The sequence below is a fragment of the Ammospiza caudacuta genome, chromosome 2, assembly GCF_027887145.1.
Source record: "Ammospiza caudacuta isolate bAmmCau1 chromosome 2, bAmmCau1.pri, whole genome shotgun sequence".
NCBI classification, from domain to species: domain Eukaryota; kingdom Metazoa; phylum Chordata; class Aves; order Passeriformes; family Passerellidae; genus Ammospiza; species Ammospiza caudacuta.
This window is the reverse complement of record NC_080594.1, coordinates 100,191,901-100,219,344: the sequence shown is the minus strand read 5'-3', so window position 1 is coordinate 100,219,344 and position 27,444 is coordinate 100,191,901. Positions and strand designations below refer to the sequence as shown.

The following is a 27,444-nucleotide window of genomic DNA, read 5'->3' as shown; positions in this document are numbered from 1 at the left end:
GGATTTTCCCTTGTCTTCATTGAACTTTGCATGATACTGAAGGTGGACATGTTGGCCAGTTATTTTGTTTGAGGACTAATTTATTATTTTATTCCAAATAAAACACCTGTTAGAATATGAAGCTACCTTCCAAACATTCATCTTATAACTAAACAATGCCAAATAAATGGTAATTATGATTCTGTAATGATTTGAGTGGTGATTTTTTCCTTTTGTCTTTTATTTATGATTCTTAAAAATTCTTTAAAAGTGTTGGTTTTTTCTTTCATATTCAGACAGAATTTTAGGTGTGTGATGAAATTTAACCATTAGTTGTTTGGAACCACTCAGCATAGCTTTTAGTGGGTTTAAATTAATGTGAAAGATATTGAAAGAACTCTGAATATTATTTGGACTGCAGCTCCAAAAATACTTAAGTAGTGAGAACTAACTAAACTAAAGCAATGAAACAAAAAAATAGTTATAGCATTAAGGTAATGTAAGATATCTCAGCAGTACTTAGTTATTTCTAGAAATTTATTAATTCTATGTAAAAGGTACTTAGAGGTGCCAAGTGGTTTATATCATGGTGGTTGGAGGTAGACCTCCTGCATGCCATTGAGCTTAGCAGGAGCTTGGCCAACAAAATGAATTATGAAAGTAATAGGCCCAAGGCATGTTCATAAGTTAAAATAATTTTGGCATTATGGATTGACAGTTTGTTTGGTTTTACATTATTTTGTGGTTGCCATGGGAAATTGATACTACTGAAACACTTTCTTTTAATCAACAGAATATGAACCAGTGACAAATAACACTCTTTTGAGGAATTTGGCATTAAGTGTATTCAGATTATGCTTGCCTTGTTACAAAGTTCAGCAAACATGTTTTTAAAACCCCTGAAGACTGTAATTAGTTATTTACAATTATATATTGGCCCCAAACCTGTTTTCAGTTGCAGCAATAGAGGAGCTGGCTGTTGGAAAAAAATAGGATATTTGAGTACTCCATAAAATAAAAATAATTGCAAAAGTTGTTTCAGGTAGGCTCTTTCTTCCCTGGGGCAAACCTTGGATAATTCACTCTACAAGTAACATAAAGGTTAAAAAGGGAAAGGAGGTGAGGTTGACTGTCAGGATTGTTACCCCTGCTTAAGTTGAGAAGAGAGTGGTCTGAATGGAGAGGGACTCTGAGTAGCAGCAATATGTGATGGACTCGGAGTCTACAACACTCAGCAGTCTGAGAGAGTCAATAATATGGGTTAGAAAGGGTCTCCTTTCCCTACATGCACACACAAATGAGATAATTGTTTCCCTAAATTTTGTTTGTCACCAAATGAAGAGACTAAGTGGAGAATAACACCTACAAATTTTATTTATCAGGGCTCTAAAAGGCCATTCCTGAAGAGCTGAAGCAAATTCCTCAGTTTCTGGTTATCTGAGTTATGTCAGCAGCTTCTGATTTCTTACGCAGATTTAAAGTGGAGCAAGAAGCAGAAATTATGTTTTGCCTTTTTTTGGAAGCTACTTAGTATCATTACAAGTAATGTTGAATCATATACAGGAAAGGTGACTTCTTGAACTTGTATAAAACAGAGCTTGTAAATATAAATTGGTACAACTACATTTTTAATGAGCTTGCATGTTTGGTCAGTAATGGTAGTCAGTGATGATTGTATAATGTATTTAGACATGTATATGACATCTGGTTCGGGTTCTTGTGTTACTTTGATGAAAGAATTAAATCAAAATGTAGTAAACATGACATATTAAAGTAAATTGAAAACTGGATAATTGAGAGGTAATTGTAAAAGTAAAAATTCCAAGTGGATATGTTTTTGATGAGTTCTATAAAAATGCCACATCTTCTGTAGCTGGAGGTGATTCAGTGGTTATCAGGAGGCTGTGTTCAGTTCTGGTGTTTGTACCTTAGGGGAAAAAAAAAGAAAGAATGCAAAAGATAGTTCTTCAAAAGTTTAATGGGGTAAAAAATGGAAGACAGCAGGGCTCAGAATAAGAATCTGTAAAGCACTTGCTACTGAAAGGGTTCAGATTGTATCTATGCTTAGTCATATTTCAGTGGTTCTCCCCTCAGGATTTGGAAATTGAACTCAAGACACTGGCAATCTCAGTAGGTGTTGTTGGAGAAAAGGTCAGCTCCTATGACCTGAGAAAAGTCTTCAGGGAAGAGTTAAGGCTGTAAGTGTCTTTTTGACCTAAGTGCCAAAGATGTGAAAAAGGCTTACATTCATTATCTGAGAGTTTTGTGTTTCCTATGAACTAGAAAAAGTGGGTTCTCACAGCACTGGATTTCATTAAGCTATTTTGGACCCCTAATTCTCTGAGAATTGAGATTTGAAGAAATCAGTCCTGTCACCTGGGGCAACGAGTTCCCTGAAATATCACCTGAACAGTGAGACCCTAAACACTGGCTTGAAGGTTGTGATAACTGCAGAACTAATTGTGTGAATTTAACAGCACTTTACCTATTTTCTAAAGGCTACTTTTTCCAGAAGAAACCTGCAATGCACTGTAAAATTGGATGGTTTTCTCATTTTGCTCACAGCTGTAAACGCTTTGCAGTGCAGAGTGGTGGCTGGGGTCAGGTGAGGTGGCTGCATGCAGCCTGTGATGCTCAGCCAGACCGATACTGGGGTGTTGCACAGCAGATGGCAGGTGACCTTGTCAGGATAAGCAGTGTAAGTGTGACATTTTCCCCCCAGACCACAGAGGAGCGCGTTCGGCTGCCGGACACCCGCGCCAGCCGCTGGTACCAGTTCCGCGTGGCCGCTGTGAACGTGCACGGCACCAGGGGCTTCACTGCGCCCAGCAAGCACTTCCGCTCCTCCCGAGGTGAGTGTTCCTCGAGCTGCCACCTTCCTGTCACCCCCACCTGCAGCACAGCCTGGTCTGCCTGCTTTTGTGGCAGAGGGTTTTGAGCAGGTGGGTTTTTGAGTCGTTTTGTCACTTGCTTTAGAAATGGTGTGAGATTTGTTTGAAGTCAGCAAACAAATTAAAAGCTGAATGTCATTATTCTTTTATCAGCAAGGATGTCTATGAATAAAACTCCTTTGAAATATTTTCCACATGATTCGTATCAAACTTCACGACCCTGACCATGAAATAGGGAAGAACTTGGGTTTCAGTGTGTTAATCCAAGAGGTTTATCTCCTTCTTTTTTAATTATGAGAAGTATGTTATTGTCATATATTTAATAGAGTATTGGTATATTTTGTTGCCTGTATCTAAATAATTGTAGCAGCATTGTTTTGATGGAACTTTGGACCCTGTTAATAGAACTCCCCTTGCTAGAAATAATTGTAAATGCTTAAGAATAAAAAAGAGCATAAATGCAAAGCAGCGTGTTTCTGTTCATTACAAAGGCATGCCTGATGATCCACAAAGTATTGTAGGAATTTTTGTTGATATTTCTGGTTTTCCAACTGTTTGGGCAATAAAATAACTTTGAAAATTATTTCTGTACCAGTAAATGGTACATGAGGGATGGAGGAGATAGAAACAGTTCTCCCATCCTGTGAAGTTCCTGGCATTCTCCCTGGTGTGCTTTTGACCAACATGGAGAAGAATTTTCCCAGATGACTCTTAGGCATAGTATTGGGGTTAGCACAGGCCAGAAATTATACCCATTAGACAGATGATCTGGATGTGGTCACCCTCTCTTAAAGGCAGTCAATAATGTGGGCATATCCAGACGACACTAGTCGACTTTAGTGCCAAAGAATGAGATCCAGCACTCTTCACTCTGCTAATAGAAGCAGTTTCTAATAGAAAGACTTTTTGTTATTTTAGTAGTGACAGAATCTTTATGCTGGTATAACTTTGCATACTTTGAGGATTGTATTTCCTCCTCTTCGTGCAGACTGAATTATCTTGCAGTACAAGCTGTTGCCATCTTTGAGTTCCTGTGCTGGCTTTTAGCTTTCTGTTTGGCCATAGTCAGTCCTAGAAAAGGATCTTTTTGGTGGTGCATTTATAGAGGCATGCAAATGCTTTTGCTGGTATGGAAGTTTTAATCACTTACTGAATAACTATATGTTAGTCTAAATAATTTTTTTGTGCTCTAGCCGTATTTGTGGTAGGAAGGTTGGCTGGCATAGCTGTCCTGTTACTTCTGTGACCACAAACCTTTTCATGCATAAAAGAAGTATTATTTTAAGAGCTATGATACTTAAGTAGCATACAATTTCAGAAACATAAAATAATACAGTTCCTTTGAGCTGAGTTTACTGTAAGAACTCTTGAGCAACAGTACTTTTCTCTTCTTCAACAGCAATTCAGCAGATACAGCAGTTTGTTGCTGAATCTGACACCAACTTTCTTTTAAATTGAGATCATTGACAGTTGTTTTATTGGATTTGTAAATATTTTCCAACTATTCTGCTTGAAGCCACCATTACTACAATTACAGAAAGGTATGTCATGGTAGCACCGAGGTTTTGACTTCAACATGACATTTTCAGGCAGGATTTGTATAACTTTCAAAAAAATTGGCCCCCTTCTGGGTGTGCTAGCCATGCTCAAAAAGCACCCTTGGTAATGAATGTAAGAATGTCCATGCTAAGTCATCCTGGCGGTCTCTTTAGCCCAGAATCTGCCCCCAGCCACAGGTGGGTTTCTGGATAACAATGTAAGATCAGGATAAGCGCATAGGGGTATTTCTTCAGAATAGTCTCCCAGCTGGCAGTAATTTGTGTTTCAGGAACTTGTGATTTTGAAATCATTACTTGAATACCAGAGTCCTCTTGTGGTCTCTGCACCTACCCCTGAAGCACTTGCTGTCCTTGAGAACTGCTCATGGCTGTCTAGTGGAGATGGAGAGCACTTTTAGGGCTTTGTGACAAGGGCAGTGGGATTCAGCAGTACCTCTGCCTGTTCTTACCTGATAAACCAAAATTTTGATAATGGCAGCAAGTATGTAGCCAGCCTTCTTCAAAAGGCTTCTGTAACTCTCAAAATAACTGTTTTCAAATCTGGGCTCCTGCCCCTGGCAGAGGATTGTGAATTGACAGACAAGCAGCAGGGAGTTCAGTTAGCCCCCATCAGCCTGTGCTGGCAGCTCATTTGGCCATTCTGGGGGCTGTGGAGCTGCCAGTGGTGTTATAAAGATGTGAGTTTGCCAGATGAAATGTGCAGTCACTCCAGGTGACTCACATGAAGGTGCTGCTGGGTGCTGACTGCTGGGAAAGACACTGGGATGCTCCTGTTGTGTCTTTGAGCCTCCATATCCCCAGGTGAGCCGTCAGAGTGGTAGCAGTGAGTGTCACACGAACATTTAATTACTACTTTGGAGCTCAGTGGGAAATGACAGCTCCTGCCTGGTAGAGAGGCAAGAAACTGCTGCTCAGATGTGCCTAGTTTTTTGAGTGCCAGCATCTACTGGCCCCTGCTGAGCTCCTACAGGCACATTTAACCTCCAGTTTGGAAAAGAAAAGTGGATTTTGGCACATCACCTTTGGAAGTTTGCTGCCTGTCTGTGCTGTGTTTGTGTGAAGTGTGGACAGAATTTCACATCAGTGTTTCACTTCACCCTGTTGTGCCAAGACTAAGAGAAGATTATTATCTTGGTCAAACTTAGCAGTAGGTTTCTTCAAAAATAAACCCTTTGATCAGGAAACATGACAGTAATTCCTAAGACAGTTTCTCACGCAAGATACTGAACTTTTACCAATTGCTCATAAGTAATAATGAATAGAAAATTATTTGGGTTTGTTTTTTCCTCTAAAGGGGGACAAACATGATATTTAATCTTCTTCTAGGAAGAAGTATGGCACCACAAAGTCTCTGTCACTAAATATTTTAAGATGTTAAGAGGAATATTCAAAAACGTGCTGTAATTACTCAGAGAGAGAATTTTTTGTCTGGTTACCAGAATACTTTTTATACTGTTTTGTCTTTTTGAAAATGCAAAAAACATGCTCTCTAAGTAGACACAGCAAAATAAGGTTTTGTTTTGTTCAAAATGATTTTAAGTCTTCTGCGGTAATTACCATTAACTTATTTATCACTAAATAAAACTCTTCATTTTCCAAAGTAATTTAATTTCTCAGTCATGAAAAAGACAAAAAAAGGAAAACATGAATATTTCATCAAGCATTTCAACTTGCCATTCTTCATCTAATTGTGTTTTGAGGTCTGATCTACTGCACCTTTGGATACTTCTTTGCTATAAACATTTGAGGTGAAGGTTTATGGTTTATTAGCTGTTTTATACTGCCTCATGTGTTCATCTAGGATGAACATTAATTTGTTGGCATTAATTTGTAAATAGTAAATAAAGTGACATGGCTGAGAATTTCTGGAATATTCAAAGCTTAAGCAGAGCTCCTTTTTAAACTCTGTTTATTTATTTTTTATAAAGTAAACAAAGGGTTTGCATGTACTGGTCTGACATGACCCTTCACAGGGAATAAAGTGGAGCTTTGTTTTGCCGACATGTGACTCCAAAATTACAAAAACACAGGTTGGACTAGATCAGTCTGCGATGGAGTGGCTGGAAAATTAAGTGAATGTTGCACATAGAGAGTGGATTCTTTCATATGACTGGAACTGTGCACATGGACTTTTACATTGATACTTTCAACTGAAATTGATCAAAATATTCTGCTATTTTGGCAGTGGTTTCCACTTCTTTTTTCAGTATTTTTAAATTTTGTGTGCTTTCCTTTTATCTTTAATTGAGTGGCAACAACTTCCAATAACAGCAATAAATAAAAGTAACTGAATACCTGACAGAACATTTTTGATCCATGAAGATACAAATATCCTTCTATTCATATTTAGACTGGCTCTCTCCAAGCTGTTTCCTTTCTTCTGGAAGCAGGAGAGAACTGTTCCTAGAATCCATAAATTAGTCTCCTTGGATGAAAACTACCTGTGTTTTTCTTCCAGTAAGCAGGCACTGGATAGCTTAACCTGACTGGTCAGAAGCTGCTTGGCACTAGTAATACAATTTTTAATTTGTTGCATTTGGTTCAGAGTAACTAAGCTATTTTTTCCCTAGCTTTTTATAATTTGTGATGGGAATGAATTCTCAGTACCAGAGACTTAGTTAACTCTAGGACTCAGTGTTAGGCATTTCTATGTCATATATTATCTCACTGGTCTGTAGGTGCTGTGCCATTTCCAGAGACAAGAAGATCAACACAATGAGCCCAAACCATATCTGACCCTTCCACCTCTGCTAAAGGCTTTTAGCTTCACCATGTGGGCAATTGCCAGCATACACTGGATAGATTGTCAAGCAAAAGGAAGCAGACAACATTGTTTTCACAGCACATAAGTACCAGGCTGGATGTGATTTCATGCATACATTACTGAGTGTTAGAAAAACCAGAACAGACACCCACTCATGGCAATAAAACTCTTTCTGTTGCTCCTTTGAGACCAATGATTTTTTTATGCTGTTGCACAGCTGGTTTATGTGTGCCATTTCCATCGGGCAGAGCCAGTCCTCCTGCTTACACCCTGGAACTGTTTAATGGTTGGAAACTTGTCTGTAGAGTAGCTTCAGCAGACTTTTAGAGTTGGAAGGTCTCATGTTTGAAAGATAGCAGTGGGAGACCTATTTTAAGTCCGGAAAAATGCTAAAAAAAAAAAACGCTTTAAATTATTATCACACTTGCTCTCAGTTTTACAGCTCAGAATGAGAATTCTGATTCCAATGCCATTATTCCCCTCTCTGACACCCATTCTAGATCATTTACTGTTTTCACTCCAGTTGCCACATTGAAAGACAAAGTGCACTGAAGCAGTGTATGATGTGATTCATGTGTTTTGCTAGTCCATACTGTTTTTTAAGGTTTTGCAAAGGTGTTTGAAAATACTATTGATTTAAAGAATTTTGGAAAATATAAACTATTAATATGTTCACAAATATGAGTGTGGGAAGATGTTAATTTTGAAATGGTGATGATGTGAGTGTTTTCTTTCTTTCCTTTATTTGCAGCAAGAGATCCTCCCTTTTGGGGACTGGAGACAGAATTTTGCTTGTGATGGCTGAGTAGCCAGCAAGACAGGAATTTAAGTCCCTTGGGTATACTCAAGCCAAACACAATCCAGACAAATGAAGTACTTATCCCATGTGCTGGAACAGCAGCTTCAGCCTTGACCTAATGAAGCTATCATTTCTAGCAGTGAGAAGCGATTTACTTGTCAGGCTGCTGAGACCAGAATTTTTTAGGATTTGAGGACAGCTGTCTGTGCCAAATTCCGGGATATATAGAATGACTTGTAGTTTATTTGTATAAACTGAAAGGAAAAGCTGCGACCAGCATCACTCTTTCTGCAAACCAAAGAATTTGATTTAACACTCAGATAAATTCATGTATATAAAATACCAGTACTTTGCATTCGAAAAATTGGCAGCAGTTTTCATTCCAGTAATTTTACATCTGTGTATCTGAATTATACACGTGGGCAGTCAGTCAAAGGGATCACAGGTACATGAAGATAACAGTAGGATGGCTATTGGCATTATAGTCAGCAGAACGTCACTTTAGCTTTATAGTTGGGTTAACAAACACCTTATGTAGGCAGCTTTATGAATCAGTATCAGTTATTAGACCTTGAAGTATTTTAGCATGAATTGTATAGTGCTTTTAATGTCTACATGGACATGAGCATAACAGACCACCTTGTAGAAGCATGACTTTTCCATTCAATAACGCACAAAAAAACAACTAATCTGTTATGTGGTAACTGGCTGGCATGCATTGTAGAGGAGCATGCTCATAAACATGTCACAGGTTTTTTTTTTTGTTTTTCTTGGTTCTTGTTTTTTTGTGTGTAGGGGTTTTTCAGTGCTTTCTTTAATGTGGGGTTTGGGTTGTTTGGTTTTTCTTCCTGTTAACAGAGATCACACTATTTTACCCTGCTATTCCTTTTCACATGTCTGCTTTGCTGGTGAAACTAAATTCTTTCAAATGAAGAAATAATTAATATTCTTGAGTTCTTAACTTACAAAATGATAATTCTGTCATTTGTAATGGTGATGAATGTCACAGAAATATATCAAAATAGATTAATAAATTATATAGTGGTATTGAAATACTTAATATGGAATGGATCCTAATCTGATATAAAATGCTCACTGAGTGTCTTAATATTCCAGGTAATACACCCCAAATCCATGAAATATTTTATTGATGCATCCATACAAAAAGACGGGATTTTTTTTCCTTGGATTAAATGCAAAACTGTAATAAGTTTTATCTTTGAAATTTTATATTTTTATAGCTAATTATTTTCCTAATGTATCTACTAGTTTTTATAAAGCTCTCATAGAAAATGTGTTTTTCAGACACTTTCAGTGTCTCACCTTTTCATGTCTGTTAGCTGCACATCTCCTCCTTTCTGTCTTCTACCACCACCACTGTTCTTGTTCAAAGGCCTTTTTATGTATGACATTTGAGAGGCTTGCAAAAGAGTCTTTGAAGAAAGAGGGCACTCAGGAAAATATCTGCTATTGCTGTATTATATCACATGTATATTCCTTCTAAGAGGACATTCTTTCTATCCTTAACTGTAATTACCCAATACTTTTTATTGTAATGTTTGTATTCTCACACAGCAAAGTAGAAACATTCATAGATTTTCTTTCAAATGTGGATCAGCATTTTTTCTGCTGCCTGGACTGTGTCAAGTGAGCACAGAAGAAATTCTACTGATAATGTTTTCAATAATCTGTGCAATTATAGAAAGCACAGATACACTGGTGCTGTAGAATTTAGAAGAAATGATCTGTTGGTTTCAGTACACACATATTTCTTTCTAACTACTTTCTTTTGCTGGAATGGACATATAAACATTTGAAAAGAAAAAAAACCCTAAATTTGGTCATTAGTTTTTAGACCTACAAAAAATTGGTGAAGAGAACTTCAAAATGTTTTTAATCATGTAATACACTTTGTCCAAAGGAGCTATTTCATTTTTTAAAATATTTTTTAAAATGACTCTCTATCTCTTGTAGATGCAGAAAGAGGACAAACATGTTTTATAGGTTGAATTGTTTTTGTTTATATCTGACCATTTGGGAAGATATATTCTCTGAAACACTTTTATTTTATCCCATATGTTTTGTATACATAATACATGATGCATAGCACTTCTGGAAGATAACCTGAATAATTCACCTACAGTAATATGATCATGTTGCACTTCAGGTTATAAATGTTTTATATCCCTAATATAATGTCGTATAACATATAAAAGCCCCTAACATTTTAAATCAGTGCAGATGAATGCTTAATAAATGTCTTATATATGTGAATCATTATTCTGTTTATATTTAGTTTACCTAAATTCCATTTTATACTTACCTTTAAAATAACAGAAGTAAATTAAAAACTGTATGAGAGAATAGTACAAACTATTTAGCTAATTTTTCTTTAATTCTGGAATAAATGGTTTAGTATTCTTTAAGATGGAGTGGTTGGCAGCTTCACAGGTGAGGAAATAAGTGTAATAGCAGTGCTTCTCCAAAGCCAGAAAAAATATACACAACTGACTTGCTAGTGGATTAAAAAACCCAAGTGAGAAGGGAGGCATTATTACTGTTTGGAAATTATGTTCAATTTCCAGAATTCTTAAGTATGCTTTGGAACTTTTATGGCCAAAATTTAGATTGGATTGTATGTGTGAGGAAACAGGGACATCCATTACTATTTAACGAAAATGGAATGTGTGAGGGAACAGGAATATCCATTGTTATTTCAGCAAAAGTCCTGTTTAATAACAGGAATAAGTAATTTTTTCACATATGCTGATGTTTAAAAGGGAAATGCTGTCTATTAATTCAGAATATGTCTTTTTTATAAAGTAAATGATAGAATTTTTCAGTGAGACCATTTGTCATGGGGATTATCTGATGAATTAGGTATGTCTGGAATGTTTATTTAACAGCTCATTTACCAATTTAAAATAATGCAGGTGAACCATACAGTAAGTGAATGAATCATGTCCTCTCCTCACACCTCCAGTTTTATTTTTGGCAAATAAGTGATGGCTCATGTGGCTGTACATTCATAACATGTCTTAATTGCTATGAATTTCCTTTATTCTTCTGATATGCTTTTAATTTTTTTTTTTTAGTCCCACTGCTTACTTCTATGTAACCTGTTTTTGCAGGTTCCTTGTATTTTGTCATCATTTTTTGGCTGACAGAGATATTTAAAAAAGGGTAAAAATTAAAAAATCGAATTAAAAAGTAGGAATTAGTAAACAACAAATTGGACTTTCATAGGCATTGTTGCAAAATCTTCATTGATTGACATTACTTGAGACCAGGATATTATATAGTGAATCCACAAGGAGGACCTCACATTTAATATTGGAAAAGATTCAATATTTAATCTTATTCAAACTCTGACTGTTGTGTGTCCTTGACTCTGGAGTCAGCACAAAGACAACTGAAGGAATACAATCTCAGTTGATATTGACCAGGAATTGAACTAGAATAGTGAAATAAATCAAAGGGGTAGCTAATTGCTTTTTGACATTCTAAAAAAACCCCTATAGATTTCTACCACAGTGTAATATATCATTATGCTTTAATTACATTTAGTCTAAGGAAGTGTTTGTGTCCCATGGCGGTAGATATCAATATTAGAAATTTGAAGAAAGATTCAATATGTCAAAAAATAATTTAATAATCTGAGAATTATCTGGCAATGAAAAGATACTCAGTGTTTCAGCCATGCAGTTCTGTGGGGGCTCTACAAGGCCACTTGTACAACTGAGTATTTTATACTCACTGTGTATTTAAAGTGAGTGACAGAAGGAAAACTGGTAGTCTGGTGCATTTTGATAAAGCTTCATAATATTTGTGTACTGTCAACAACACAGAATAATGACAAACTAGATGCTAGCCCATAATTTTTATTTCAGTATTTTATTTTATTTGAATTTCTAGAATTTACAAGAAGCCATATCAGTTACAGGATGGCATTGCCCAGATTTTCCTCAGTGTATTTAGGGTGTTTAATCCAGTTTGTGAATGCCTCATAAATTCATGAGGAGAAGGTAATCTTTACCTTAATGAAGATGATTTTTCCCTTAAAATATTTTCATTTTTTTTCTAAATTCTAGATCCATCTGCTCCACCAGCTCCATCTAATATCAGGATTGCCAATATCAGTGCAAACAATGATGGGAGTGTAAATGCAATGATTACTTGGGATCTTCCAGAAGAGCCTGATATCCCAGTGCACCACTACAAAGTCTTCTGGAGCTGGACGTACAGCAAATATGTAATTCCAGCAAAAAAAAAGAGAAGGAAGATCACTGATGGGGTAAGAAAGAAATCAGTAACTGTGACAGAAATATGGTTTATGTTTATGCAAAATAGAGTGTAAGTATAAAATGTGTGATAAGTTCCAGTGATTTCAGCCACTGGTAAAATAGTGGTCCTAATTTTTAGTATCATGAAGCCCATAGAATATTTTGATCTCTCAATTCTTTTCTTACATTGAACTCAGGGAGAGAAGTAAACTTCTGCCTTAGAATACAGGTAAATACGATAAGATTTTTCAGGAAAGATGAATGAAATTTAAATGCTGTTAGTTCTCTAAATTTAGGCTTATTCAGTTAGTGCTTCTTAAAATGTTTATTTTGTTTGAAAGCCTGTCATTGTCTGTCACATTGTTCTTTCACTATGCAAGTAAAACTTGTGACACAGTCATAGAGTAATCGTTAAACAGTCAGGGTAGGTCTGAGGGAAAACCACACAAAACTCTTTAAATAAACTCCTGTGCCAAAGATCTGGCAATATTTCCTTAGCAGCTAGTTCCTATGAGTTTACTGAGTAATATGTTAAATATTGCTTTACAGAAAAACTTCTTGTTATGATATCCTTAAGGATATTGCATATTATTTTAGAGCAATTAATAGAAATAGATAGGAATAACAGAAATCACTTAGATATGACTTGGTTCTCAGTGCTTTTGATAGTGAGACTTTGGCCCCATGTCAATGTTAACACTGTGTTTTGGCTCTGTCTGCCCATTGCACTGTGATGAATGACAGTCAGAGGGACACAATTCCCCCTTTGTCCCTCAGTCACCAAACCATGACAGAAATAAAGGCAGTGAAGGCTGTGTGATGAAATCATGCAAGTCAATTTGCACAGAAAGGAAAGTTAGTTCTTTATTGTTGTTTAAAAAAATAATTGTGGCAGGATAGGAGTAGGATTGGACTGTGCTCCACAGAAAAGTTTGTGTTCCTCAAGAAACCTTACATTGGGTAAAGACCTTCAGGAAAGAGGCTTCAGCCTAAAGATAACAGGGAGCTTTCTCTCTACAAGCTAGTCAGTACATCAGAAACCCCAGAGAATTTTAAAACTGAGCTGGGTCTTTAATACCTTTTGTCTTGGTTTGGAAAGACAGGAGTCTGCTAAGGAAGGCAGGAGCCTACCCTGAAATGGAGAATGTAAACCCTCCCCACCCCTCTGAATTGCTATAAATTTTAAATTAAGGGGCCCTCACGTAAAAAAAATATGGCAGCAGGAAATAACAGTTCTTTAATAAATAAAAGGGTAAAATAATGCACTACACTAGAACAACACTGACACCCTCTTGGTCAGCGTGTTGGTAGCAGTCCAATTGGAAATGTGGCTGCAGTCCTCCTGAAGTGTCAGGTGTGGTTCTGTTGGATCAGGGATCCTGTAGAGAAGAATGTATTCTTCCTCCAAAGATCCCATGGAAGAAGAGACAGCTGCTGTTCCTCTGGGGAATCCCATGGAGAAATCTGTGTCTCGAAATTCTCTGGATTATATCTGGGTAGCAATGCTTGGCTCCTCCCTCTGGGCGGAGCATCTCACAATGGGATGCTGTAGTTCTTATCAGTCGTGAAGTGACATTCAATAGCTGTTATCAGCAGGTGTCCCCTCCCCAGGGAGGTGTGAATGTAGTCACTCAAAGAGAGAGATAAAGCAAACTGCCCACTTGACAAAAGATAATCTGCCCTACAGATGGTAATTGAAAACATCTTGCATTGCAATCTTCAACACCTTTCCATAGGGCACTTCCTACATAGAAATAATACTAAACCAGGTCCATTAGAACATTAGGGTAATTGAGACAAAGTTCTGACCTTGAATATAGGGAAATACAAGGTGCCTTATAGAAAAGGCAGATTCTTACAATATCTCTCATATTGCTCCTGACTTGTACTTTTTCTTCTGCAGCATGTCATGAAACTGCACAGCACTGCCAGTGAGATTCAGGACATTCCAGATGATGTTGCTAATCAGTGGTCATTTGAATATTGTAGCAACTCTTAGGCTAAAGAATGGCAAATGCACGAACATTTTAAAAACAAAAAAAGGAAAGGTGGAAAATTCTTAATTGTTAAAGACCACTGAAGATTATTTTTGTCCAGTTTTTACCTTTAGATGTAGCCCAACCCAAATAATTTCTTACTGATTTCCATATGAATTCACTCGAGGTAGACATTGAGTTAGTTTGACTACAATATTGACACTGTTAATCAAAAGTTATAATCAATATGTCAGCACTAAACAAGTAAAGATAATACTAAATACTTTCTGGCAATCTCCTTTTATCATCCTAAATGTTAAATATAGGGTGGTTACCTTGGTACATGGTTATCTTTTTTACTTTATATGGACTTTCAAACTTGAAAGGCACAAGAAATTCTAACAAAAACATGGAGTAATGTCTTCAACCTGGCATATGGACTAGAAGGATATTTTTATAATTAAATCTAGCAAAATAAAATATAAGACTGAGAAGGCCGGACTCTTCTTTACAATATCATGTGCCTTGCCTTAAAGAATGGGTTTTTGACTGGAGAGCGATAAACCTGATCTGTTGTTTCCCCATTTTGTACACTTTCATGACATTAGAAATTGTTTTTTTTCTGTTCTGTTTTCCATTCTACAGAAGAAGAAGTGTTCTTTCCAGTGAGGGGGTATTTTTAGGTGGTGCATGTTTTTTTAAATTTTTATTTTCAAGAGTTTAAACAAATAGAATGTATTAAAAAATATTAAATGTTGGACTTTAGCTATCTTCAGACTGACTGTCTCTAGCAAAAAGTTTTCAAACACAGAAATTGTGGAATTAAGTGCTTAAATCCCTTTTGCTAAAATGATTTTGGCATAAGAGAAAAACCTTGTTATATAGAAGAAAGCCTCATTGGTTTTGCCTAAACAATAGGTATGGAATTGCCAAGAAATTGCCAAAATTATGCAAACATCAAGTAGGTTAGTATTTTTTAAATGACACAGAAGAACAGAGTCCAATTAAAGAAATCTTTTGCAGAAAGGAAATTTTGCTCTGAAATTTATATATGAGTTTTCTAACTTCAAAAAGGTTTTGTTCCTAAGATAACAAGTCTGCCTTTAATAAAGGCATGTGTTTCAGCAATATTATAATTGCTTTGTATATTTATTCTATTATAGGCCCAAAATTTTGTGGTCCTGGAGGGGCTCCAACCCAACAGCAACTACAATGTGGAGCTGCAGGCAGTGACACGTTGGGGTCAGATACGCCTAAAAAGTGCAAAGGTTTCTCTCCATTTTAGCACGACTCAGGACATCAGGAATAATAGTGAGTAATCAAACACCTGAATGCTGTCTCTCTCCTTTATCTGGAATTTGAATGTTTTATACAATATCTTAAATTTTAAAAAAATAATTTTCTTTAAGTAGGCTGTTCCATAGCACAGTGATCATCTCCTGGTCAAGTTGAGTACCCTTTTCTTGTTAAATTTCTTACTTAAAAATTGGTGACAATTTTTGCCTAATTCTTTGACTCAGACTCTACTAACCTAAAATAAAGAGTTGCAAAGAAAATGGAAGCCTTTGCATAACTGTAGTGTTAATATTTGTTAGATTCAATACAGGTATAGATACTGTGTTTCTAAATGGTGGAATAAAATCATTTTTATATGTCTTAACTGGACAGTATTAACCTGCAATGTTTTCCAAAATCCTGGCCATTTTTAGTAGCCCTTTGAGTCAGATTCTTGGAACACAAAAGCTTGTGTCTGCTATGAATTGATATATAAAACACTGACTCTTCTTTTAGGGAATCTAAAACATTCCATGTCTGTCAACCATGCATTCTCAAAATATTGCACACATAGGACCCACATTCAAATTAAAATCTCAAGGTGTTCAGATGATAGATTATAGTGTAAAGGTCTTTAGAACCTCACATGCTAAGTAATGTAATTGCAAACTGTATCTGAATCTGGCAGAACACCATGAATCTTAACCTTGTTTAAATGCTATTTATACAGTTACAGTACAATACTGAGTTACTGCCCCAATTGCTGATTAACTAATACAGCAGAGTTCTGAAAATAAGATGTTAAAGAATATGATTTTAATTATTCTGTCCTGACTCCATTTCATTTTGTATTCATTTACATTCTTTCTTTAAAGTACACTCATAGTTTAAACTTGTAGCCATTTTCATAAGAGATCTGTAATTACTTTCAACCTCACTGATCAACTGCTGTTGTTGCCATATTCTGTTTGGGTATACATAAAATATTGTAATGTGATTGTTAGCTATCACAGACCTTCTTGTCTGTGGTTGGTATTAATAGATCAAGAAGAAAAAATACGCTGAAGCATCCTTCTTTTTCCTTTTTAAACTAATCTTTACTACTCTTTTGGGCCATCTTGAGAGACAGCAGAAGGTCAAGTTTTCATCTCTTCCATGCACGTAGTCTTTGCTTCAAATCCATACCAAAATATCAGCTTGAGTCTCCACTGTCTTTATATTAGGCCAGTTTGAGTTAAATCCTCAGTGAAGCCCAATGTAAGTAAAAGAGTTCTGCCTTTTCCTTATTGGCCCTCCTAGATTGTACCCGTGCTTTTTTTCATCCCCTAGAAAAGGAGCTTAGTTTGCAGGACTGTGCATGGTATCAAAATCTTCTTGCAGTTATCACATTAAATTCTCCTTCTTTTTCTGTATGTACACAGGAGAGGTAATAGAGGAAAAAATAACTGTGGGAACTGGGTGTTAAATTGCATACAGTGAGCCATTGAGCTCTGGTAGAGGAGTATCATTGGTGTTTGAGAGATTTCAGATTTTGCTGGTTTTTTCCTAAGAATTGTTTGTGGGGTTTGCTGCTTTTTTTTCTTCTCTTTTTCCCCCCCTGCAAATTTCACTAGATAAACAAGCAAAAATTTTTTTCCACATTGTCCCCCTACCCAATTTCCTGCTTATTTTAATAAAGTTTCTGTGAAGTTCTGGCTCCTGGTGCTAACTTTAAGGTTTTTAGTTTTCAGTGCAGTCATCTTGACTGTCATGTCACCACAACATCACAGCTTTAAGTAAGAACTCAGCTCACAGCTGAGTTTATGTCAAATCAAAGAATCCTGATGGTGAGGTTTTATCTGTCTGAGGTTGGTCTGTGTCCTGCTAAGTGGGAGAAAATTCTAGATGCCATTGGATACAACTAGCCAGAGAGAAAATGGGCAAGCTTTGTGAGTTCTTTGTCTCATTATATTATTAGTATAGCTTTATAAGTGTTTCCATCTTGGCAGCAGAGAAAATTAATCAACTGACCTTTGTCATGCTTTATTGGTACTCCTGATATTAGGTCAGATCACCATAATCTTTAAACATGATAGTAAATAAAGACTTTCCATACAACAAAAGCCTTCTAAACTGAAGGTGAGTAATTGAGATACAAGCATGTAGTTTTTTGTACCATTTCATATTTTCTCTGAGAAATCCTTTCACTGGTAGGTCTGTATTAGCTCTCTGTGGCCTCACTAATGTTCTGACTTTCTTGGTCTATATCACCTCTGGGTTTATGTTTGGAGAAAATCTTTGATTCAGTTTTCCTTCTTCAAACCATTTTTCAGAATCTGATGCAGGTCACATCTGAGTTATTACTTATAAATTCCCCACCAAATGGAGTTAATTTATGCTATACCTCACATGTGACTCCACTGCTTCATCATTATCTGTCCACTGCAGTGGAACCTCTTTCCTTTCCTTGTCACAACTAGATTTAAATTCCTTCCACAATTTTGCTTGGATACCCTGCCCTCTCCATGATTTTGCTTCAGAAAATGGACCATCAGTAGTTTTTCTAAAAATCTGCTACCTACTTATGTCTAATTAGTACAGATTTTTTAATGCCTTCTGCTTTATTTTGCTTTACTGGGGTGACTTTTTTGTACTAAAAAGTTCATTAATTGTTGTATTGTATTTTAAACTAGAGTAAAACTACATTGGGAACAATATCTTTTTGATCTTGTTTACTTCAAGAATTTTGACTGTTCAAATTTTTAATATCCATTTATTTAATGAGCAGTATTTTCTCTTTAACTGCAAATCAGTGCTTGTACCAAGTAAAACACATATTTGTTTGAGTATTTCAGTAATAAATTTATAGAAAAAATTTAAGCATCCCTTCTCTTAAAGCCATGAGGTAAAGGAGTCAAGATTCTTTGAACCTAAACCACTGATACCACTCACTTTAATTGATAGGGCACTCTATCAATGACAGATGTATTTAGGCCTTTTTGGACATTTTTTAAAATGGCTAGATTATATTTTACATAGAAAAGCAAGTAAAAACCTCTCCTGGAGGAGATGCAAATTCATCTTCTATATCTCACTCAGGTGAGTTAGGTACATAGCCAATCTTGCTTGATGTAATTTTGAGAATACTCAGAAGCAGATGGAGACATATGAAAAAGAAACAAAAAAAATTGCCTGAAGTATTATCTAGGACATGACATCTTTGGCTTGTCTTTATTTTGGGACTTCCATGGACTTTGGGAAATAATTCCAGAAGCAACATGCCAATTTTGCTGAAGTCCCACTGTCAGGTACTCGGCTCTGTGTGGAATTAAGCTCTGGTTTTTGGGTATCTGGTCCTATTGTCAGAATAGAGATAGCCCATACCCCTCTGAAGTAATTTAGTCCTACAATTTCTGTGAGCCTTGACCTCAGCCCTCTGGCATTACATTTCCCCACACTCAGAAAGGCATTGCCTCACTGTATTTGTGTGCTTCACTTCTGGGAAATGTAGCAAGATTCTTGCTTGATCTTTATATAGAAATATTCTAAACTGGTGTCCTGGTTTTTGTGGAAGTGGAGCAGACAGAGATAGCAAAGGAGAGATTTAATAAAATTAAAATAATTTAAATTGAGGAATACCTAATAGATTTTAGTTTGTACTTCTCTCTATAACTTTTTCATTTTCATTTGGGTAGTAGTAACTTTATGGTTACCTTAAGAAAGAATTAAGTTTGGTAGTTTAATATAAAACAAAATAACAAAATGAAAAACTGTATCAGATTCAGCAAAGGGCCAAGACAGTGAAACTTGGCCATAAAGCAACTCAGTTTTAATTGAAGCTGCATACAAGGCAAAATGTTCAAGTTTATATATTACTCCTGGCAATTATTGAAACCTAAATCTTTCCCTCTTTCTCTCAGGTATGTAGTTAATAATTTGCCACTTCCTTATTATTGGACACTTTAGTTTTAACTTAGGTGTAATATTGAATTAAATACATTGGTTATAATCTGATCCTCCTAATTAGATCAGATACATTTGCAAGTGTGCAATGAAAAGTGCAGTTTGAATGAACATTTCTTTCTTTTCAACTGAAAATATCTATAAGTACTGTCAACCCTGCTAAATGATGATAAATTTTTACCAAAGAAAATGCTTGATGAAGGACATCCAATTGCAATTGCTTGTTGGAAGCAAGGCACACAGCACCAAGGGAATTGCTGAAAGAAAATTCTGCTCTTGCAATGTTTTCCTAAGCCTTCACCATTCACTGCTGGGAACAGGAAAGTGGGCAAGACAGATCTTTAATCTGACCACAGTGTTCATATATAGCATACCAGAGGACTATATTTACTTTGATGTAGTAACCACATGTGGCACTCTGTGGGTTACATTCAATGCTGTCCTTGGATTTTGTGCATGTTCAAACACTGCATGAATATAAAGACTGTGAAGTATTAGAGGGAACTACTAGTAGATACTGTGCCTGTTTAAAAAATCTTTGTATTAACATTTCTTGTTCTTTGAGATATAAATACAGTCCATTTCCTTATTACTCTTCAGAAAATTTACAGACATTTCCCTATGAAAACATATTTATTTTTTTTGTTACTTTCTAAATTTGACTGAATTTCAAATGAGTGATTTTTCAGCCATTAATTCTTTATATTTATTTCATTTAGGTAAGAAATTGAAATAAGATCATTTGAAATAAAGATACTATTATTTTCTGAATTACACCAAATTTAGCACAGCCATTATACAGCCCTGTAGTTAACTCAATAGTTTCCTTGTTGTTCTGTGTATTGCAGAGGAACGGACACCAGCTGGGAAACCACAGAAAGGACTGGTAGATCCTTACCCAGCCTTTCAAAGAAGGAAAACCACTCGTTTTCTTAAAATTGGAACTCCCTTCTATCAGGACAATCAACTTCAGGTCAAAGTTTACTGGAAGAAGACAGGTTTGTCAAATTTTGCTTTACTATTTTCTCTAAGGAGGACTCTTCCCATCCATCTCAGAGTTGTGGAACCATTAACACAATATTGTAAGTAATTCATAGTAGAATCCTACACCCATCCTTTCATCCCTTCATCTTCACATTGGAGAGAAACATTGCCTCTCCTCTTTGTGTTATGTCTGTGTGTATGTCTTACAGGAGGAAATGACATGAGTTAGCTATCCAAAAATTATAGTCAGTCATGCTGGGACACTGAATCTTCATAGAGCTGAGACAATTTTTATTTTGGTAGGAATTACCTCTGTAAAGTTTTAAATTGCAGAATTTGACATTACCCACAAAAGTTCTGAGGAACATATGAATGTTTAGCTTTATGCCAAACTTTATCAGTCACCTTGATTTAGAACAGAATGGATAGTTGGTCACAGCCAGAAAACATTTTGAAGTTAGTTTTCTTCTAGGCTGCATCCTTCTTGTTTTCAGAAAAGTCTTAACAACAAATTTATTGTTTATTTCTCCAGTCAAAAGGAAAATGACATAAATTTATAGTGTCTATTCATATTCAGAAATAAAAAAGGGATTTTCCTTTCTTGTTGTCTAAGAGCATATAGGCTGCTCCAGTTTAGCCATAAAGGCTCATATGCTGTTATTTCAAAATGTGCTCACACTGTTCATTTTTTAGCTTGGCTCAATCTACATGTGTAGCAATACCACTAAATTAAATCCATTCAATTCTTGTGCTTGAACTCAAGGGCTACAAAGTGGATAGTCACGTTTTCATCTTGAATTTTTCAAAGAATTTCAGAATTATTTAAGTGCTTTTGGGTTTAGATGTGTGTGGCATCACCCTGAAAGAGGACAGGCTGTATTAATATTCAGTTATGCTATGTAACATAGGAATATGTCACACTGGATATTGTGGATTGTGAGAGGTGTCCTTTGCTTCTTATCCTTTGCCTGCCTTTTTAAATGGTTACCTTCCAGGCCCTGCTATGCCAATTACTTTCAAATCCATCCTTATTCCTCCCTAAAACCTGCAAGCTTTGTTTCAGCTGAGTATGTGCACATTTTGCATATTTGTCCCTGTCTTGGCTATGCTAGGTCTTTTTTCTTCCTTTCCCCCTTATATTTCATTTTTGGGTTGTTTCATGGAAAGCTGGAACAATTTAAAGTTTATATAAAAGTTGAGTCAATTTTAATCAGGAATGTTCAGTTTACAAAAAAAATCTGGTTTTCGTTACCCAAAGTGAGACTTATATATTCTGAGCTTTGTCACGACTGATCACCTTGAACTTTAGCCTCTGCAAGTGAGATGTCAACTCATTGTCCAAGCTTCTTTTATTGCTAGAAAAGAAAAGCAGGTGACTTCTGTAGCAATCCATCCCCCACAGCAGCAGAATTGCTCTCTGGAGATGCCTCTCTTCTTTACTGAGGACAGAGGGGAGCCTAGACAGCTCATTTGTAGAAACCTTAGAGATGCCTAATGTCTCCCTGTGAGCTGAGGTTCTATTCTTGGCAGTCTGTGTTGAAAAAAGTGAGGGGCAGGATTCAAAGATGAGGAGACAACGATGTCTCCCACAGGCGTCAGACAGGGTTGTGCAACTCACAGTCTGCAGATTCAGCCCAGTGGAACAATCAATCCTGCTGCAGCTGTTTTCCTGCCAGAAGAAAGAGCATGTGTCCTGTGACCAGAATGCCAACACCCCTACTGACATTCACCTTGTGAATAGTTTGCCAAAGTTAGTTATACTTAACGGAGGGAAAATCCTGAGCAGAACAGCAATATTCTTGTTCCAACACAGATATCTTGAACTAGATGGCCACTATTTATAATGGTATTATAGTTATTGAACTTAGAGGCATTGCACCATAGAAACCATCTAAATCTGGAGCAGAATCTCACTGTCTGCAACATACCTGGAGGTAATATTTGTATTAAAGGCTATAAATGTCTATAAAAAGAAATAATGCAGTCAGCATCCTTATAGTGACTCAAAGTTTGGAAATAAGAGGATTTCAAAGTGGTGTAATTTCTAGAATTGGAGAATGTCACAGACAGCTATGTCACAGACCTGTCAAAAATGACATGGATTTTCATGCTGTCACCTTGTGCCAGGGGTGTACTAACTGAGTTGCTGAGTTATTGAGTGTACAGTGACTCATCCTGTGTGGAGCTGTGTGCATCCAGTGACATAAGGGGACACCCAGAAACCCATTTTGGCCCTGAGTGGGGGCAAATTCTGTGAGGTGCACTGGGGTGTTTAGGTACATGCCCCAGCCCTGCAGTGGGAGATGCCTTCCTTTTTCCTGCAGAACAAGCAGTGATAGCAAAGGTGTATGAAGAGAGGCAGAATATGGCAGTTCATCACTCTTACCTTCTTTTTTTTTTAAAAAAAAAAAGAAAATGTCAGTATTCGGGGTGACAGAACATGCAGTAACTGTGCAGGAACATTGCCTTGTGTGGAACTGAAATATAGGAGCCAGCAGCTTTTATAAGCTCTTGCAAGGGTTTGGAGATTATGTAGTGCATGGATGAGGTACTGTAAATTTGTTAGTAACAATTTACTGCAGAGCAGGTCTGTGTGACTGTGCAAGGAACACAGCAGGAAAATCACATTGTCTTCATGAGAAACAGCAGTTACTGAGACAGCTGTGCTGGGAACTGAACCCACACATCTTTCACCTTTATGAACTGCACTAGATTGTGTTTAGGGACTTGTAGGAGGTAGTAGAGTGCAGCAACTATAATAGGAGATACTGAAAGAGACCTTACCTGAGCCTGCTCAGTGGCATGGCATCTGTTTTTATTGCAGGTAGGCAATTAGAGTTCTAATAGTTCCTGACCAAAAAATTGACATATTTGTATGCTACATAGTGGGTGAACACAGAAGTCTCTGTTGTTTGCACTAATGTTCTCATTTTTGTGCAGTTTGCTATTAAAAATCAACATTTTTTTTTGGTGGAGAAACACAGCCATTCTATAGTCCTAAATTAGAATGTGTAACTTTAAAACAGAAAAATTACGAGGCCAGCATGAAACCATGTGAAATAAGTAGGTTGATAAGCGTAAGAGTTACCATGATAAAAAAATAATTAAAGAAATAAATGTCTCAAGATTAAACATGTTGGACATTTGTAAATTGATCAAATTTCAATTGGTTGTAGTAGTCTTTGCTTTGTCTCGTATAGTTTTCAAGTATTTTTGGATTTTCTGTGTTAGACTTCATAACATGAACAGGATGTGGTTGCAGAGATGATGAAATAAAAAAATGTTATTTAGATTTTGGATGGGGTTTTTGTTAATATGAAGATTTAAACCAGTATATTGTCACAGAACTGCAGAATGGCTGGGTTTTAAAAGGACCTTTGGAGATGATCTAGTCCAAGCTGTCTGCTAAAGCCCGTTCACTTGGAGTAGATTGCACAGGATCACATCCAGACAGGTTTCAAGTATCTGCAGAGAAAGAGAGTCCACAACCCTTTTGGGCATCCTGTTACACTTGTTTTGTCACCATCACTTAGATGAACATTTCTCTGTTTCAGTTTTTGCACATTGTCCCTTGCCCTGCCACTGGGCACAGCTGAAAAGACCGTGGCCCCATCTTCTTGATACCCATCCTTGAGACCTTTGTAAGCATTGATAAGATCCCCCCTCAGTCTCTCTTCTCTAGGCTGAACGGGCCCAGCTACCTCAGCCTTTCTTCATGAGAGGCTCCAGTCCCTCAGTCATCTTTGCCCTCCGCTGGACCAGCCCTCGGAGCTCCATCTCCCTCCTGTGCTGAGGATCCCAGAGCTGGACACAGCACTCAGATGTGGCCTCAGCAGGGCTGAGCAGAGGGCAGGATCACCTCCCTGCTGGCAATGCTCTCCCTGATGCCCCCCAGGATCCCACTGGCCTCCCTGGCCCCCAGGACCCACTGCTGGCTCAGGGACAGATGGCTGTCCACCAGCACCCCCAGCTCCGGCTCCACAGAGCTGCTTTCCAGCAGGTCACTCCAGTCTGTGCTGGCACAGAGGGCTGTTCCTCCCCAGGTGCAGGACCCTGCCTTTGCTGAAATCTACAGAACTTTGTTCAACCCTACAGTTGCCCTTGTTATGTTGAAATTGTTTCTTTTAGCTGTAATGAAAACTTTAATACCTGCTATAACAGCAGTCTTTCTCTCAGTAAAAACCATTACTACTTTTCCATATTAATAACTACTCAGTTTTTTATTGCATTCCTAATTCAGTGGTCATAATATTCTATGCAGACCAGAGATTTTCTAAATTTTTTAAAAATTTCCTCCTAAATTAAGATGGCTCTCTAGAAGAGTTTTTTACTGTGTCCCAACACTGTAGCCTCACAGGATACCACAGATTACAGAAACAGAAGGAAAAACCTGTGTGGATTGCTTATATCATTTAAAGAAAAACAAACATGCTCCTAAGGTTGTTTTAGATGATTTCTTTATTTTCATTGGTCCCATTTTAGCTGAGAAGCTATTTTGCTTTTGAATTTGAATCGTTTTGCTCAGTCTAAGGAGCTAAATATAGGTCAGTCATAGAAGAGTTGAAATGGGCAGGAGGGACTTCTGGAGGGCAGCTGGTGCAACCATCTGCTCAAAGTCAAACTAACTGTGAAGTTAAATCAAATTATTCAGTTCTGTCTGTAAGGCCCTGTAACAGATATTGTCACTGTTTTTTCAGTCCATCCTCCATCAATACAAACCTGCAGAGGCCATCTAGGTGTATTGCAATGTGCCTTATGACTTACAGAAGGTATGGTGATGTCTCTTGACTATTCAAAGACAGTTCCTCCATGACTGAAGATGTTTTCCTCAGTGAACTTTGCAGATGAGCCTCTGGGAAGGCAGTGAAAGGACCACAGTGATGCCATCAGGGCCAAAGCTCTCTGTTTTATATCATCCTTCTAAACAGAATTCATCAGACCTCTGTCCTGTGCAACAACTGCATCAGAGGGGGTGTTGCAAACTATTATTGAACTAAACTGTTGCTGAGTTTGTTATACAGCAAAGGAGTGACTGCATATCAGTACTCAGAAACTGAACACAGTGTTAGAATAAAAGTCTGAGTAAGGGGATGGATTTACATATACATGCATCATAATGAGCCACAATTTGGTAAGGAGGAAAGACTTATCTGGGCCTGTTCTTCAAGTGTCATTTCTTAAGTCCCATTAACTTTAGTAAGCATAAGGCATGAATGGAATGTAGAATCTGGACTTTACATTAAAATAAAGCTCTTTCTGAAATAGTCTTTCAGTTTGTGTGCTTTGGTATGGTGACAATCATCACTTCAGGATGTATGCTAGCAAAAATACCTCCACACTTCAGGCAGTACAAGGTACTTAGCAAGTGCACATGATGTTGCTAGACAGAGCCATCCAAAAGCATGTTGTATATGAATATAATAGCTTCTTTCTGAAGGAAAAAATGTCTTTTCCTTGCTGCCTTTCACTTAGGTCTGGTATTAGAGAAACAGTACATTCCTTAAGCAGCATGAATCCCCCTTTTGTAAATGAAAAGTAGAATGTGTTCCATGGCCAGATATTTTGGCTGTCTTGATGTGTGAAATTAGAAATCATCAAATAGTGAAATAAAATTAAACAAATCACTTTTAACTCCTTGTTGCTGAGGTCACAGAGTACCATCTGTTACCAAAAATGGATGCACTCTGAAACCCCTATTTAAAGTGATTGGATACTGGGGATGATTAAGAATATATACCTCAGTATATTGTGCAGTAATCAAGACTGAAAGTGTGAAAATAAAAAATTCTGAAGTTTTCTCTGTTTTTCTGTGGTTGGGCAACTAGAGAGCTGAGTATTGGACTTAGCTGAAAATCCACCAAGTTGCTGCAAATCTGTATATGAAAATAAAATTTTGCCCAGACAGACATAAGAAAAAAAATCCCACCTTTTATGAACTCTCTGCATCAATTTCCATCACTTGCTGCAATAATTATAATGCACTAAAATATCAGAATGTAATTTCTTTCCAAAGCGCTTGTCACAACAATATTTTCTAAAGTCATTACTCTGCCTTCACTACTGTTTTCTCAGTGCCTGTTATTTGAGTGTAATACAACTCTCCTTGCTCAGGTAAAGCTTTAGCTTCCTTTTCTTTGAATTAAGTCTATGTGCATTTACTTCCCCCTGTTTAAATTAAACATTTTAAGTACCTCTAGATACTCAAAATCAATATATCTGCCTCTTGGTTTTGCTTAAAAAGACAAATATTTAAAATGCATTAAGACTTGGCTTCAGGCTTCTTTCTTTGTGTTTCTGTAAATGCTAAAGCAGAAGAAAAAAGAATACTTAAGGCAGGAAGAGGCAGAAAATCTACTATTGTCTGATAAATCAACCAAACAAGAATAATGAATTAAATTACTGAGAAGAATAAAATACAAGGCATGGCAAAGCAAATAGAGAGCTAACACAAATGCTTTTAAACCCAGATCTTAGGAAAACAAAATTAACTTTCACTTAGTTCAGGGACATAAATGAAGTGACTGTGTGTGCTGACTCTTTGTTTGTAATAAGGTATTTCATATGGCAGGTTTTGAAGTGAAAGCTTTCCCATTGATAACACATTCAAATGGTCCTTTCTCATGCAAGTAGGGCCATTGAGGGTATAGAAATCCTTCAGTGGCAGTTGGAGTTTCCAGCTCCTACTGTAAAGAATTCTGCAGTACTTGCTGAACGCTAAAGCATTATTTGGTTTGGTACTAGCTGTTGCATTGGGCAGATTAGTGTTTGAGCAGCTGGCCATATTCTAATTATTGATATTGTAGCAGTAAAATACTTGTACTTCAAGATATCACTATGGTCCAGATGGTTCTTTCAACAAATTATAGTGAAGTATAAACTAATATATTGCCGTCAGACTTCCAGGAGAATACAGGGACTTTGTCTCAGCAGTGGCTGATTGTGTGGGTATGCATAATATGCATTAGTTCTTAGGGATTTAATTAGTAAACTGG

The 27,444-nt window shown here is 36.9% G+C and overlaps 1 protein-coding gene across 1 annotated transcript in view; it reads left to right on the top strand.

Moving 5' to 3' along the window:
• The window catches only part of ANOS1 (anosmin 1), a 132,380-nt gene that overhangs the window by 82,660 nt on the left and 22,276 nt on the right, over nt 1-27,444 (top strand). Inside the window, exons 6-9 of the mRNA XM_058824973.1 lie at nt 2,702-2,831; nt 12,084-12,286; nt 15,415-15,562; nt 20,317-20,466. Of these exons, the coding sequence (XP_058680956.1) occupies nt 2,702-2,831; nt 12,084-12,286; nt 15,415-15,562; nt 20,317-20,466 (631 nt within the window). The remainder of the gene's footprint in view (nt 1-2,701; nt 2,832-12,083; nt 12,287-15,414; nt 15,563-20,316; nt 20,467-27,444) is intronic.